General features: G+C 43.4%; 1 protein-coding gene across 1 annotated transcript in view; it reads left to right on the forward strand.

Annotated features, from left to right (window-relative positions):
* Nucleotides 1–1,731: 1,731 nt before the first annotated feature.
* The window catches only part of NOX4 (NADPH oxidase 4), a 112,004-nt gene continuing 100,682 nt past the window's right edge, over nt 1,732–13,053 (forward strand). Inside the window, exons 1-4 of the mRNA XM_082482344.1 lie at nt 1,732–1,798; nt 2,538–2,633; nt 11,294–11,404; nt 12,421–12,505. Of these exons, the coding sequence (XP_082338470.1) occupies nt 1,742–1,798; nt 2,538–2,633; nt 11,294–11,404; nt 12,421–12,505 (349 nt within the window). The 5' untranslated portion in view covers nt 1,732–1,741. The remainder of the gene's footprint in view (nt 1,799–2,537; nt 2,634–11,293; nt 11,405–12,420; nt 12,506–13,053) is intronic.

The raw sequence follows: 13,053 nt of genomic DNA on the forward strand, positions 1-13,053 counted from the left end.
CAGCCAGCTCAAGCTGGGCTGGATGAGACTTCCCGGCGCTGCTCCTTGGACTTGGCATCTCCCGGAAAAACAGCCTTGCTCTGCTGCCAGCTGTCACTGCTGCTGCTATCTCAGGGAGCAGCCGTGGACAACACAATGCCCGGTTTAGAGTGGAAGCTCCCCTGGTGACTCATGAGGATGTATTTAAAAGCTGCTAGCAATGAGGGTTTTTTTAAAGCTTTTTCTTAATATAAAAATCAATATCTGGTGCAACTGCCCCTCCAAAAAAAACCAACAAAACCAAACCAAACCCAAACCAAACATGTTCACCCTGGAGAAGAGAAGACTCCAGGAAGATCTTATTGCGGCCTTCCAGTACCTAAAGGGGGCCTACAGGAGAGCTGGGGAAGGACTTTTTACTAGGGCATGTAGTGATAGGACGAGGGGGAATGGCTTTGAACTGTGAGAGGGAGGGCAGGCTCAGATTGAACATTAGGAAGAAGTTTTTCACTATGAGGGTGGTAAGGCACTGGGACAGGTTGCCCAGAGAGGTTGTTGAGGCCCCATCCCTGGAGGTGTTCAAGGGCAGGCTGGACATGGCCTTGGGCAACCTGGTCTAGTGGGAGGTGTCCCTGCTTATGGCAGGGGGGTTGGAACTCCATGATGTTCAAGGTCCTTTCCAACCTAAACCATTCTATGATTTGGTGATTCTATGATTCTATGAAGACCACCACAAAAAAAATAGACTGGTTGCAAAGTGTAGCAATCAGAACTCGTGACACTGTGGATGTGGGCATGGTCCTCGGGACACTAGGGACGTGGTTTAGTGGTGGGCTTGTCAGTGTTAGGTTAGTGATTGGACTAGATGATCTTACAGGTCTTTTCCAATCTGGGAGATTCTGTGATTCTGTGAGTCTGGAGGGCGCCCATAGCATCTTTTCTCATGGCGGCGGTAAGGTTCCACACCGGCCGTGATCCCGCACCCGCTGTGCCTGCGCGCTGGGTGGCCTCATGCCAGGCGCAGCAGCCTGCCTCCTCCGGTGCCCCCCACCCCCGGGGACACCTGATGGAGCAGGATGAAACTGGGAACAGCACAATCCGGCCCTTCCCAGCTTTCGAGGACCTCATGTACAGCCCAACGGTAGTTTCTTGGACAGCCTCTTTGTTTTCCCCCGAATCGCGGCGGTGCGGTCGGACGCGCGGCTGCTCCCCCCCTCCCCCCCCCGTATCGCATTTCAGCCCGGGGTAAGGGGGGAACTGGGGCAAGGAAGGGGGGAAACCCCACGGACGGGCTTCCCCCGTGGGTTTCCAAGGTGGTCGGGGGGGTGGGGGGGTGGGGATGCAAGGAACCGACCCCATCGCTGCGGGACAGAGGGGGTGGAGACCCAAAGCCCCTTTCGGACGGTCGTGTCCCGTCCCCCCTCCCTCGGCGCGGTTGAGCTGCGGGTCCCGGGTGGGCGCCCAGGGACAAAGGGCGCCGGGCGGCAGACAAAGGGGCAGCGGCCCGGGGGAGGGGGGGGGGGGGGGGGGGGGCGGTTGGAGCACGGCGGGGGCCGGAGCGCAACGCCCCGGCGGCCGGAAGACAGGGCGGGGGGTGAGGGGTGGGGAGAGGGGAGGGAGGACGGGCTGAGCCCCGCTGAAAAGGAGGGCTCGTCCGCCCGTCGCCCCCCTACACGTGTGTGTGTGTGTGTGTGTGTGTCCCACCCCACCACTACCCCACCGCCACCCCCCCCCGGGTGCTGCCCCGCAGGCGTCCCGCACCATGGCTCTGTCCTGGAGGAGCTGGCTGGCCAACGAGGGGAGCAAACACCTCTTTCTGGTAGGGGGCTGTGTGTCCTTCCCCCCCGCTACCCCCTCCCCCCGGGTGGGGGACGGGGGTATCCCCTCGGTGGGGCTGGGGAGGTGGGGGGCGCTGGTAAGGCGGCCGGGGCCGGAGCGGCGGGGGTCGGGGTGGATGGAGGGAGTCCGGGGGTACTGTGGGGGGGTGGCCCTGCCCGGGAGCAGGATGCCCCGCAGGGATGTGGGTGGTCGGGATGTGGTCCCCGCGCGTCCCGGTGGGCGGCGGGCAGGGCGACACGCGTGTGCCCGTGGGCCGGGGACGAGGAGGGGCGTCCGCGTCCTTGCGGGGACTCGGTAGGCTCTGTTTGCTCTTTGTTAGAGCCTCTTTGGGAAAGTTTGGGGGAGAAACTGCCTCTTCTTGGAGGTCAGGTTCGTCTTGCCTTTGTCTTCGGCTCTGTGGCTAGTTTTTATTCTTTGGGTCTTTCGCCGCAACATCTAAAGACTGGAGTAGCTGTCGCACGCGGAGGGTTTTGCCAGCTCGCGGCAGGCTGAAAGTCACAAAGGTAACGTTTTGTGAAGTTCAGTGAAAGTGAAAGTTTCTCACATAGGGGCTATTCCTCATAATACTTTAAAATACTTTATGCTAAACGCTCGAAGTTTTTTTCTCCCGTTCCATATGTTTACAAAACTACATGCATACGAGCTTTATGAATGGAATTAACTGAAAAGTTTGCACATGTAACTTTCACTTACGATTTCTTGTTTCTGTTTCATTTTAGTTTTTCTGGCTCTGCCTCAATGTATGGCTCTTCTGGAAAACCTTCCTGCTCTATTATCAAGGGCTGCAGTATTACTACTTGCATCAGATGTTAGGGGTGAGTGACCCGGACGTTACTTTTTGCCCTGGAAATTGGGATGCTGGGAGACGGGAAAGGGACAAAATGCATTTGCTAATCAAGGATGACACCAATTGCCTGTTAATGCTGCAGACATCAAGTAGGAAATTACTGGGATACTGTTGACAGTTGTTTAGGAGTAGAAAGTGGACAGTGTTGAGAATAAAAAGAGCCAGTCAAGTGTGGGACAGCTATCCTTCCTCCTCCTTTCCTCCCTCCCGGTGTTCCCAGCTGCAGACAGGCTCACAGGAACACAAACATGCTCAAAAGATCACTGGAGCTCGGCGTTTTGTCATCAAAACGTTAGCCAAACTTATGGGCTCGCGCTGTCAAATCCTTCCTAATCCAGTTATTGTGATACATATTTGCTGGAGGAATTCTTTCGATACGTCTTAGTTCTTTTCGGTCTTTGTCATCCTCGTAGTTCCTGTGTTCTGTGTAAATCATTGCAATCTATATAGTTTTAGTTTTTTTTTTTTCTAACAACAAATCCTTGGAATCTGAATGGTTTAATGAAGATCTTAGTATTTTGATTTAACAAGGGTAATATCCACTGCCACCAGAAGAATCCAAAAAAGATAATTTGGGGAAGTGAGATATGGGTCTGTCTTGTGAAGTTATCCACAGCTACGCTGTTGCAGTTGTTTGAAATTACTTCTATCCAAAGGGATAAATTAAGGGTTAACGGTTTTCTGGAAAGCGCTCTAGGGTTGCTCACAATTTGAGAATCCAGAAAAAGTGGATGAATAATATGATGCTTTGTAACACCGTGTCATACTCAGGAATGGATTTCACTGCAAAGTTGACATGGGGCGAAAGCACAGATGATGCACATCCCAAGCCGCTGTAGAGCCTCTGAGTTTTATCTTTGGTAGAACCAGGAGATGTTTTTTTCAGATGGTTGATACCATTGCCAGAGCTAGCCACCTCCATAAGCTTTTGTGAACTTGCCTGAAAGTCAGTTGACCTGATACACTTTTCTCTTTTTGTGGTCTTATAGCTGACCCAGATGTGTTAAGAAATGAATCTTAGCAAAGGCGGTGCAAAAAGAAGGGAATAAAAATACTGAAATACTTCACTATGGTGACTTTATAACAGAAAAAAAACACAAAAACACGTTTAATTTTACCAAAATCTGTAATAGTCTTGCAGCTCAGTGCATCCCTTTGAAAAGTGTGTTTGTTCCTGGCAGAGTAAGTGGGTTGTTTATAAAGTGATTATTCTTGGGTCAACATGTTGGGCCAGATTGTCAGCTGGTATCAATCAGCAAAGTTCCTCTCAATTCAGAAGACTCGTCTGCCGTGTACCAGCTCATCACCTGGCCTTGTTTTGGTTTTCTTATACTTCAAAATGAAAGACACATACAAAGTAAGGTGTGTTCAGAACCCGTGAGTTGATTCAAGCAACAGATTCATTGTCTTGGTCAGGAGATGAGAGGTAGGAGGCCACGCGTTTGAGTTGTGTCTGCAGCTGTGGGAAAAAATACCAAAGAAGCTTAGAGACTCTTTAAAATGAGGAAGAAAGCAAAAAGCTAAGTCTAAAAGATACTTTTGACCCAAACTCTGAAACAATTTTAAAAATTTTGAAAATATTAAAGGCTGTAAAACATTTTCACAGTTTACTTTTTACAGTTTGACTAAATATTGTAGAAATGCCATTCTAAGATGCCAAAGTTAGCTTTCTCCCGTCTCTTCAATATGTGTATAAATCGTACAGATTGTTTTGCTGGGGTCGGGAAAACTGAACGAACTTTCAGTCTCTTCAGGAGACAGAGTTAGCAGAGCCACGCTACAGCCGCTGTTGCCTTCCACGGGGATTTTTCTTCGTTAATTTTGGCTTGCGGAGCCACTGTCCACCGCGTGGCCCAGCTGCGTAACCCGTCTCCTCTCTGTTCCATACGCGGGTGAGTGGCTTGCAGTGTCTCTGTGTGACAGTTCCTGATGTTTGAAAATTTTGAGATTTAGATGAAAATTCTTCATTTGTAGTTCAACAGTTGTTTGTTTGGGTTTTTTTTTTTGTCCTAAGAGGATGAACTTTTTTATGGATACTTTCATAAAAATTCACTCCTTTTTCTGGCTAGTTAACTAAAAATGGCAAAAGGTAGTGGTATTTTTTTGAATTAAAAAAAAGATATTATCTTGTGTTTCAACGAGGTCTGCTGAGGAGAATTTTTCTCTCTTTCTTTGTACACTGTGATAGCCTAAAATCTCCTTAAGAACTTCTGGCCTTGCAGCACTCAAAGATTTACCTAGGTAATAAAGGTAACTTTATTGTTTTCCGTGTAACAGGATGGAGAACAAGAAGAGTTGCTGTGGTAAATCGGGTTGTGATATGAAATGAAATTCTGGACTGAATAGCCGAATATATTCAACTCTGCCATGTTTTCATGCTACTGCTTTTCTTTCTGATGTGAGGAAGAAAGAATTCTTTCCTTCTGCGGTCACTGAAGTGGTTCACTTGCCTTCAGCCTTCTACAGAAGACTCAGTTTTATTCTTTGTCGTTTGCATCCTCTGCAGTCTTCATACTTAGCACAGGATATTAAAATTATTTAGGTACCTAACTCTCACTCAGTCTTTCAATGTCAGTCCTTCAGATCATTTATTCTACACCTGTAAAAAGGCAGTAATAGCATGGTGGTGGCCTGGAAGCGCAAAGAGAATAAATAAGTCAATGTCATTGTTGTGCTAGGAGAAGGTTAGTCCGTCTATTCAAGTTATGTTGTGTCAAACGTTACCACTTTGCTCAGTTTGAGTCCTATGGATGAGACCACCATAAACTCTTCAGTGTGGAACCTCTGTCCTTGGAGGTTTTCAAAAACTAATTGGACAAAACCCTGAGCGAATTCGGTCTGAGTTTGGTGTCGAACCTGCTTGGAGTAGGAGATTGGAAGGGAGACATATCCCAAGCTCCCTTCCAACCACAATAATTCTGTGGTTATGTGATTCTTTTGGTCTAAGTTAACCAGAACCTAGTGGATGTAAACCCCTTCCCTGTACTTCTGCCTTGATTAGCCACCCTTTTGGATGCTTAATTGCTTGTAACACTGCGGATCAGAGTCTTACTACGTGGATGGATTCGTTGCCACTGGTTCAGGAACATGAGTCAAATAAAAAAAAAAATAAATCTCAGCTTTTCACAATTTAATAAATGCAAACTTGTGGCATTATTTTGCCTAACGAACAGAAGTCTGTGAGGCGTACAACAGGCACTGATTTTGTATAAAAGATTGTGACAAAAAGGAAAAGAAGATTTTCATCTCCATGTTCATGGTAGATACTACGGGATGTAGTATGTGTGAATTACAGAAAGGAACGTTCATAGATTACTTGATGTGACTCCAGAATCTCCATTGTTCTCAGTCAGAGAAATTGTCCAAATGATTAATTTCCTTGCAGGCTTCATGATTTCTCTCTTCACATTAGCTTGGCTGTAGTTTTTTACAACAGGTTTGCTTGCATCTGACCAACAAATTCAGGCCTAAATTCAGTACTGGTCTTATTAGAGAACTGAAATCGTGCTTTTAACAGCATTAAATGAAATACCTGTTTCTTGTTGCTTGATTTCCCCATGAATAGAAAGAGCATTAGGCTCATTTTGTCACAGCGTAAAAGGTTTCTCTTTCCCTATTGCTTCTCTGGTCCCTGCTCAGATAACTCTAATGTAGTCAAATGGCTGTTAATGCAAGAGATAAGCTTCTGGGTTTCACACCCAAGTGGAGAAAAAGCATTCTCAGAAGGGTCTCTTTGGGAAAAGATTGAATAACTGAAAAGGGGACCGAAAAGGAAAAGTGCCGCCTCACTTCTTTATCCTTACTGCGCAGTAACTGCGCGTCACGGTTGGGTCATCTTTATTTACTGATTGGAATACGTTGCAGTAACTCGCATGTCTCTCCTTGCTACTTCATCGTAATGATAAAGATTTTGCTAACGGAGGCCAAATTCTGCTTTCTTTGATCCGTGAACAACCCTCCTGCCGCCTGCTTCCCCCGCCCGCCTGAGCGCCGGAGGGACCGGTGTCGCTCGACCCTTTATTTTCCTTAATGCGCGGTTTTGCCATTTAATTGTCTTGTAACCAGGCTGTTTGGGATTTGCTCTTTAGGGTGCTACATGTAGCAAAAATGTTTAATGATAGGTTTATGTTGCTATGGAAGCTCTGTGTGTGTGTGTGTATATATATGCAATTCAATTCTTCAATTTTTTTTTGCCACAAGATGAGCTTAGAAGGTGAGATAGGACAATATTTGGTGAAGTCTTCCTGTATTTTGCTCCCCGATACCTTTTGCAACCATATATTGAATATTAGATTTCTGCGCGCAGCAGTTGCAGGTAAGGGTCGTCTCTGTATTTATAACTGACGAACTTTGGGGAATTCTGTGATACACAGTAAATTATTTTAGCCCTCAACTTGATACTGAAATCACTTGCCTAATGACAGAGAAGCACATTTCCTCTGCAGCACACGGAACGTCCAACGAGAACTGACTCTCTGCTTTTCTGTCCTACTTTGTACATTGTATGAGCGCAGCCAGGAGTCCATCCTGATTTCTGTGGGACCATCCGCCAGACAGGGATAGCTGGAGAACTTACGTTCCCGCTGCATCTCTGGAGCCCTTCACTGCTGATATGGAGAAGGAAAGTGCAGTGACTGCTTTATACTTGCCTGGAGAAGAAGTCTGTCCTAGTTTTTAGGATACCAGCTTTGAGTTTGTAGTGGGTCCAGTTCCCTACTATCCCTGCCACGGACTTCCCCTGTGAATTTGATTAATTTTTTAGGTTTTCTAGGCCTCTCTGCCCCTGCGTGAAATGAGATGACAGCATGTGTGGCACTGGTTAGGCAGAGTGCAGAAGGAGGTAGTGAAATGCTTGGGTTTGATATCAGCAAAGGTGGATGAAAGAGAGTGTCCGGCAGAGATTTTGGGGGTGTGTTTTCTCTCTTTTTGATCCTGCAGCAATTTAGTATGCTACTAACATGAAATAAAAACCTCCCTGTTTTTTGTTTGGTTTGGTTTTTTTTTTTTTTTAAGACAATGATAGTCTTAGGAAAAGAAGAGGATTATGGTTCTCTCATTTCTTAGCTAAATGAAAAGGATATATATTCCCTTCCAGAACCAGAGAGTTGCCTTGGAGCAAAAATCTTCTTTTAGTCTGCTATTGTTTAAAAATCCAACAATACGCTATATTAATTTGTTACTATGCCACCCAGGCAACGCAAAGGAAGTCGAGAAAGAGACCACTTGGAAATCATTTGGAAAGAATTAGTTTCATGGGGATATTTTTAGCCTTTGGTTATATGTTAAGAGCAAACTTAGTACTCTGTTATTCTTCTGGGTCTTGAACGAACTGTGATTGTAAGCGTTGCTAAATGTATTACTTTACCATTGTTTTCAAACTGGTCATGGGCTTACTGCAGCAAACATTACCCAACTTTAGTTCAGAATAAAACCTTAAATGAACCATTGGTGAAACTATTTGCATCTGGAGATGTCATTTCCTCCTCTCTCTCTCTCTCTCTTTTTTTTTTTTTTCCCAGATGCTGATAGCATTGAATTAGAATTAATATAAGGGCATTCTTCCATAGTAATTGCATTATGAATGAATATCTGCTAATTGTTAAATAGTGGCATGGAAAAACACAAAGCCAGGTTAGTAGGGTAGCTCTTTCTACTGATCATAGCCGATTCATATTTTGAAATTGTTTAGCATTTTACTTATTTCTTAGAATAAATTATATCATGTACTTAGTACTACACAGCGTAGAACTTATTCTAGACTGTTCCAAAGTAGGCTGTTTTGTTGAAGTTTTGCAAGAAGAATAGCCGTGCCTGATAAAGGAAGTCTTGGATAACTGATATCATGCCTGGTTTATGTTTAAACTCAAAGAAAACATAAACTCTTGAGAAACTAATGTTGTATCATATAGGTCATATAATAGAAGTTATTGCAACTTTGAAATTGCTTTACTTATTCATTGTATTGCAACTTTTTTCAGCTTTTGGGTGTTGGTCAAGAGCTACAAAAATGGTTCTGTTTACTTCTGGGTTTGCATAATGTTAGTTCTACATAATTCTTGTGTTTTTCAAATCATGCTCATTTAATCACTGAAATACTGTAGCACATCAGCAAGCTCTAATAAAAATGCTTATATGAGTTTAATGACCATGCTTTTGAAGTTATTGCTTTTATGAGGTGTATAGCTCATTTTTATCTTCTCTTTAGAGGAATAATAATTAATGAAAATAGAGACAGGCTTGTATATGCAAACGACACATTATAAAGACATTTTACTTGCCATTAAGTCTAATCATTTCAAGGGTATTGCCATTTTATCTGGTAGTCCAAACGTATTTACAATGTTCTAAAGTCACTTTAAGCTACTGTGGGCAAGGATGGAGAAATATTTATTGTGGTTTTTTTCACTTTTTTTTTTTTTAATCATATTTTGAAGTGGAAAGTGACATCAGCATTCAGTAAAATCTCAGCTCAGTCGCTGAGGTTGTGGCCGCTGTAGCTGGTGCCCGTTGTAGTCATTGCACTTGGGCTCTGGACCAGTTGGGAGAGTCCAGAGGAGAGGATGATCTAAAGTCTGAAGAACATGATTTGTGAGGGAAAAGTAGCAAGAATAATCTCTCATTTTGCACATGAACAGAGTGTGAAGTAACAGATGAAATAGAAGCAAGGGAGGTTTATGTAAGGGGAAAAAAGGACTAACATTGCATGGGAAGAAATAGTGGAGGAGGTCTGAGAGTGGGAAAGAACTAGGTGATGTGCTTCATTCTAGTCTTATTTTCTGTAATTCAGTAGGTTAGAGGTGCCCCTGTTGTAAGTGTCCCTCTCAGTGTAAGTATCATGAGATCTGCTCCCGGGGTGTTTGCCGGGGATCCCGCAGTTACGTGGCAGAGAACAAGGCAGAGCACATTTTTGTGGGGTAATTGCTCCTATGACCAACTTTTGAGAGAAGGTGCCCCTGTGACTGCTTTGTCCTGTGGAAGCGGGCGATGTCTGGTGAGGAGGTCCCCGGCACGCAGGTCTAACTAAATAATGTAAAGTAGCCATAAGAGAAATGGGCTTTAGGTGGAGAACTTGATCCTTCGGGTAAATTGAACATCTTTACCTTCCGTTTGCCTGCCGGTGTCGGGCCCAGAGGGACGGCAGAGAAGGTGGGGTACGTGGGCGTTAGTGACCGAGAGAGCGGGCAGTTCTGCCGGTTTATGGTACTGAGAAGCTCCTCTCGTGCTGTTGCGCTTGTGATCTTGCTAGACACGCTGAAGTCCACTTATTTTGGTTACTTTATTTTTGCTAGTTTATATATTCCTCCATTTCTGTGATGGGAAGATAAGTCCATGAAAGACAACTAATAGCAATTACAAATTTTGAAATTACAAGGCTTTTCTAATAATTTTTGTTAAAAACTAAATCCAAATAAATAAACCCTCTTTGTTTCTCTCCAATTTTCTTTCTTCTTCTTGATAAGAAAGATATGAATATAATAAATGTTTCACTGATGAAATTCTTTTTGATTGAGAAATACCACGTTCTTTTTTTAACCATAAAGTTTCATTTTGAAAAAGTAATAAATCTTTAGTAATTTTTATTAGATAATTTTTACCTGTTCAAATAATTCACATACCTCTGTAGTTGTGTTATCTTATAATGTTATCGTAGTTTTTAATTAATTTCTTCAGGAGTTGAAAAACTTGGGGTTTAGAGAACATTGTTAAGAAATATCCTTCCAGAAATCTGTTGACAGTCTAAAAGCATCTTTTATGTAAGCTAGCAAAATGCTAATTCAGCCTAATGACTAGGAGAACAATGACACCTTGCTAACTTCTTTAAAAATCATAAATGAATGAGAGAATATAATAAGATTAAAAACCCCAGGGTTATGACATTAATATGTGCTTTGTTCATTTGTTTGACAAGTGTTTTTGTTCTAATTATGTGACTTCCAAATATACCAGTGAGAGCATTAGTGAAATTAGATTTCATTACAGTTCTCAGCTATTGAGTACTTAAAAGGAAGAAAACCTACTTTCTTTAGGTCCAAGTATGGCACTGCGTTGTGTGAGTGGATGAGGAGTTCTGTGACAATTCCGTAACAGTCCTTGAAACAGTATTATCATTTCAGTTTAATTGAATCAATTTTTATTTTTTTTTACATCTTTCTGGCTTGTTTATTAGAAAATCATTACACTTTACTTAAGTGGTAGTGTTTTCATAGTATTTATCCCTCTTTCTTATTTAATAATATCTGTTGTAGCTTTTTCAGTGGTGATTTTTCAGTGGATGCTTATTGTTGCCTCAGATACGTTTTTGTTCCACGTGGCTTTGAGCTCTGGTGGCGATATTGGTTCTTTCAGTAGAAAGTTGTCATTTGCTGACATTATTGCTGACAAAATTAGTTTTGAGTAAGTTTTTGAAGCAAAGGTGAGAGCTGTTTCCCCCGGCGAGCAGGATAGCGGGCTGTGTACGGTAGTTTGCCCAGTGCATGTCAAACGTCAGGAAACTCCACCATCCTGATGAGTCAAGAGAGTGTGGGAACCGTTGGGGTTCACAGCAAAGAAAAGGAGGTTGAATACTGACAGCTGAACCGTTAGAGCGCCTTTTCCCCCCGTAATCTAACTCTTGCTGTGTTTGTTCAGCTAGGATTGTGTGTTAGCAGAGCTTCAGCGTCCGTCCTCAATCTCAACTGCTGCCTGGTCCTTCTGCCCATGTGCCGTGTTCTCTTGGCCTTCCTGCGAGGCTCTCAGAAGGTAAGTCCTGTCCTCAGGATGCGGCAGCTGAGAAGCAGAGGGCCCTGGTCTCTGTTCAGTCTGAAAACAATAAGAAAAAATGTGGTATATCCCTGTTTGTTGTGCAGTGTGTGCCTGCACGGTGCGGGTATCATTCAGCCTGGAGTCATGACCCCTTTGAAGACGGGGCCTTGGCTGCCATTGTCTGGTTTGACCGGACCCGTTGTGAGGAGGGTTTCTTGGAGGCATTTTTGAAGCACAGGGGCTTGCTGTGGAATTGTAACCAGATGGAGTCTCCTCCTTCTTTCCCGACTCTAATATAAAAGACATCCCCGTCCTCTGTGCTGCTTCCTGCTAGAATTCAACAGAGCAAAAAGAACTTTGTCGCTGCATGACCGCAAGTGTCCTACTGGAGATGACAGAATTTTAAATAAAAATACCCGACCTGATATATTCGTTATGATGAGAGGAAAAAACCAAAATGTTCTGGCAAAGCTACGAGGGTTTGTTTTCTGTACCAGTATTCAGCAAACAATAGTTTAGCTTGTTCGTGGTTTGTCAGTTGCTTTGACAGAATATAAGTAATGCTTTTGAGGAACATCCGTGTTTTCTGGATGGTTGAAAACTGAACCTATGAGCTCTGTTCGCCACGTGACAGTACCTATAAGATATGATGCCTATAAACGCATATACGTATGCAAATGTACCTTTCCCTCTAATCCTGCTCACTTAAAGAATCAGTGATGCCTACAACAATTAGTGCTGGAATTCCTAAATTTTAAGGCCAGAAGGGACATTACTTTATGTACTCTTGACATCTATGTAATACTGATCCAACAGTCATTTCTTCATTAAGACATCAAAATTGGCTCATTGACGTAACGCTGCAATTTTTTAATTTAGGTACTGTGCTTGCAAAGGTGTTAAACCTAGTAAAAGCTGAAGGTGCTATTAAATCACCTTAGTTGCTGTTAGTATTTTTTTTTTTGCTTTGCTTTGTTTTAGAAGAGAGATTGCTTGAATTCTTCTCTTATTAGGTTGCCAGCAGGAAAACCAGAAGGCTGCTAGATAAAAGTAAAACTTTCCACGTGACGTGTGGTGTTACAATATGCATCTTTTCAGGTGAGATCTTACTGTGCCGAGCAGCAGCTTGTTTGGAAAATGCACGAAAGCGGTATTTTGTGGTTTTTCTTATACAGTACATTTGGGGGTAGTCTTGCTCTGTGCTTCCCTGCCTCAAATTGTGAATGCTTTCTCAGATACGTGTGGGTTTTGGTTTGTTTTTCCTTTAAACACGGGCTTACATTCTAATGCCGAGCCTTTCCTCAAAATTCCAGTTTCTAAAAGGACAGGTATATGAGATCAGGTCAAAGTCTGCCATTATAAGTGATCTTCAATTATGCCTGAGGAATTTGAGTGGAGAAGCAGGATGCTACAGGCTTATCTGCAGAGGAAGGAGCCGTGGAGGCAAATACCCATTTCACTGAAGACGAAACATTCTTTGGTGGAGGCTTTTGAATGTTGTCTCCCAGCTGAAGCATTGCAGTATGGAAATGATTGCTCTACTGTTAAAAAAAAAAAAAAATCCTAAAATACGTACAGCTTTCTGCCGTGAATATCTATAACCTGATTTACGTTAGAAAAATAATTCCTTAGTCCCCGATGCATCT

This window comes from Vanellus vanellus (assembly GCF_965231255.1).
Source record: "Vanellus vanellus genome assembly, chromosome: 1".
Classification (NCBI taxonomy): Eukaryota; Metazoa; Chordata; class Aves; order Charadriiformes; family Charadriidae; genus Vanellus; species Vanellus vanellus.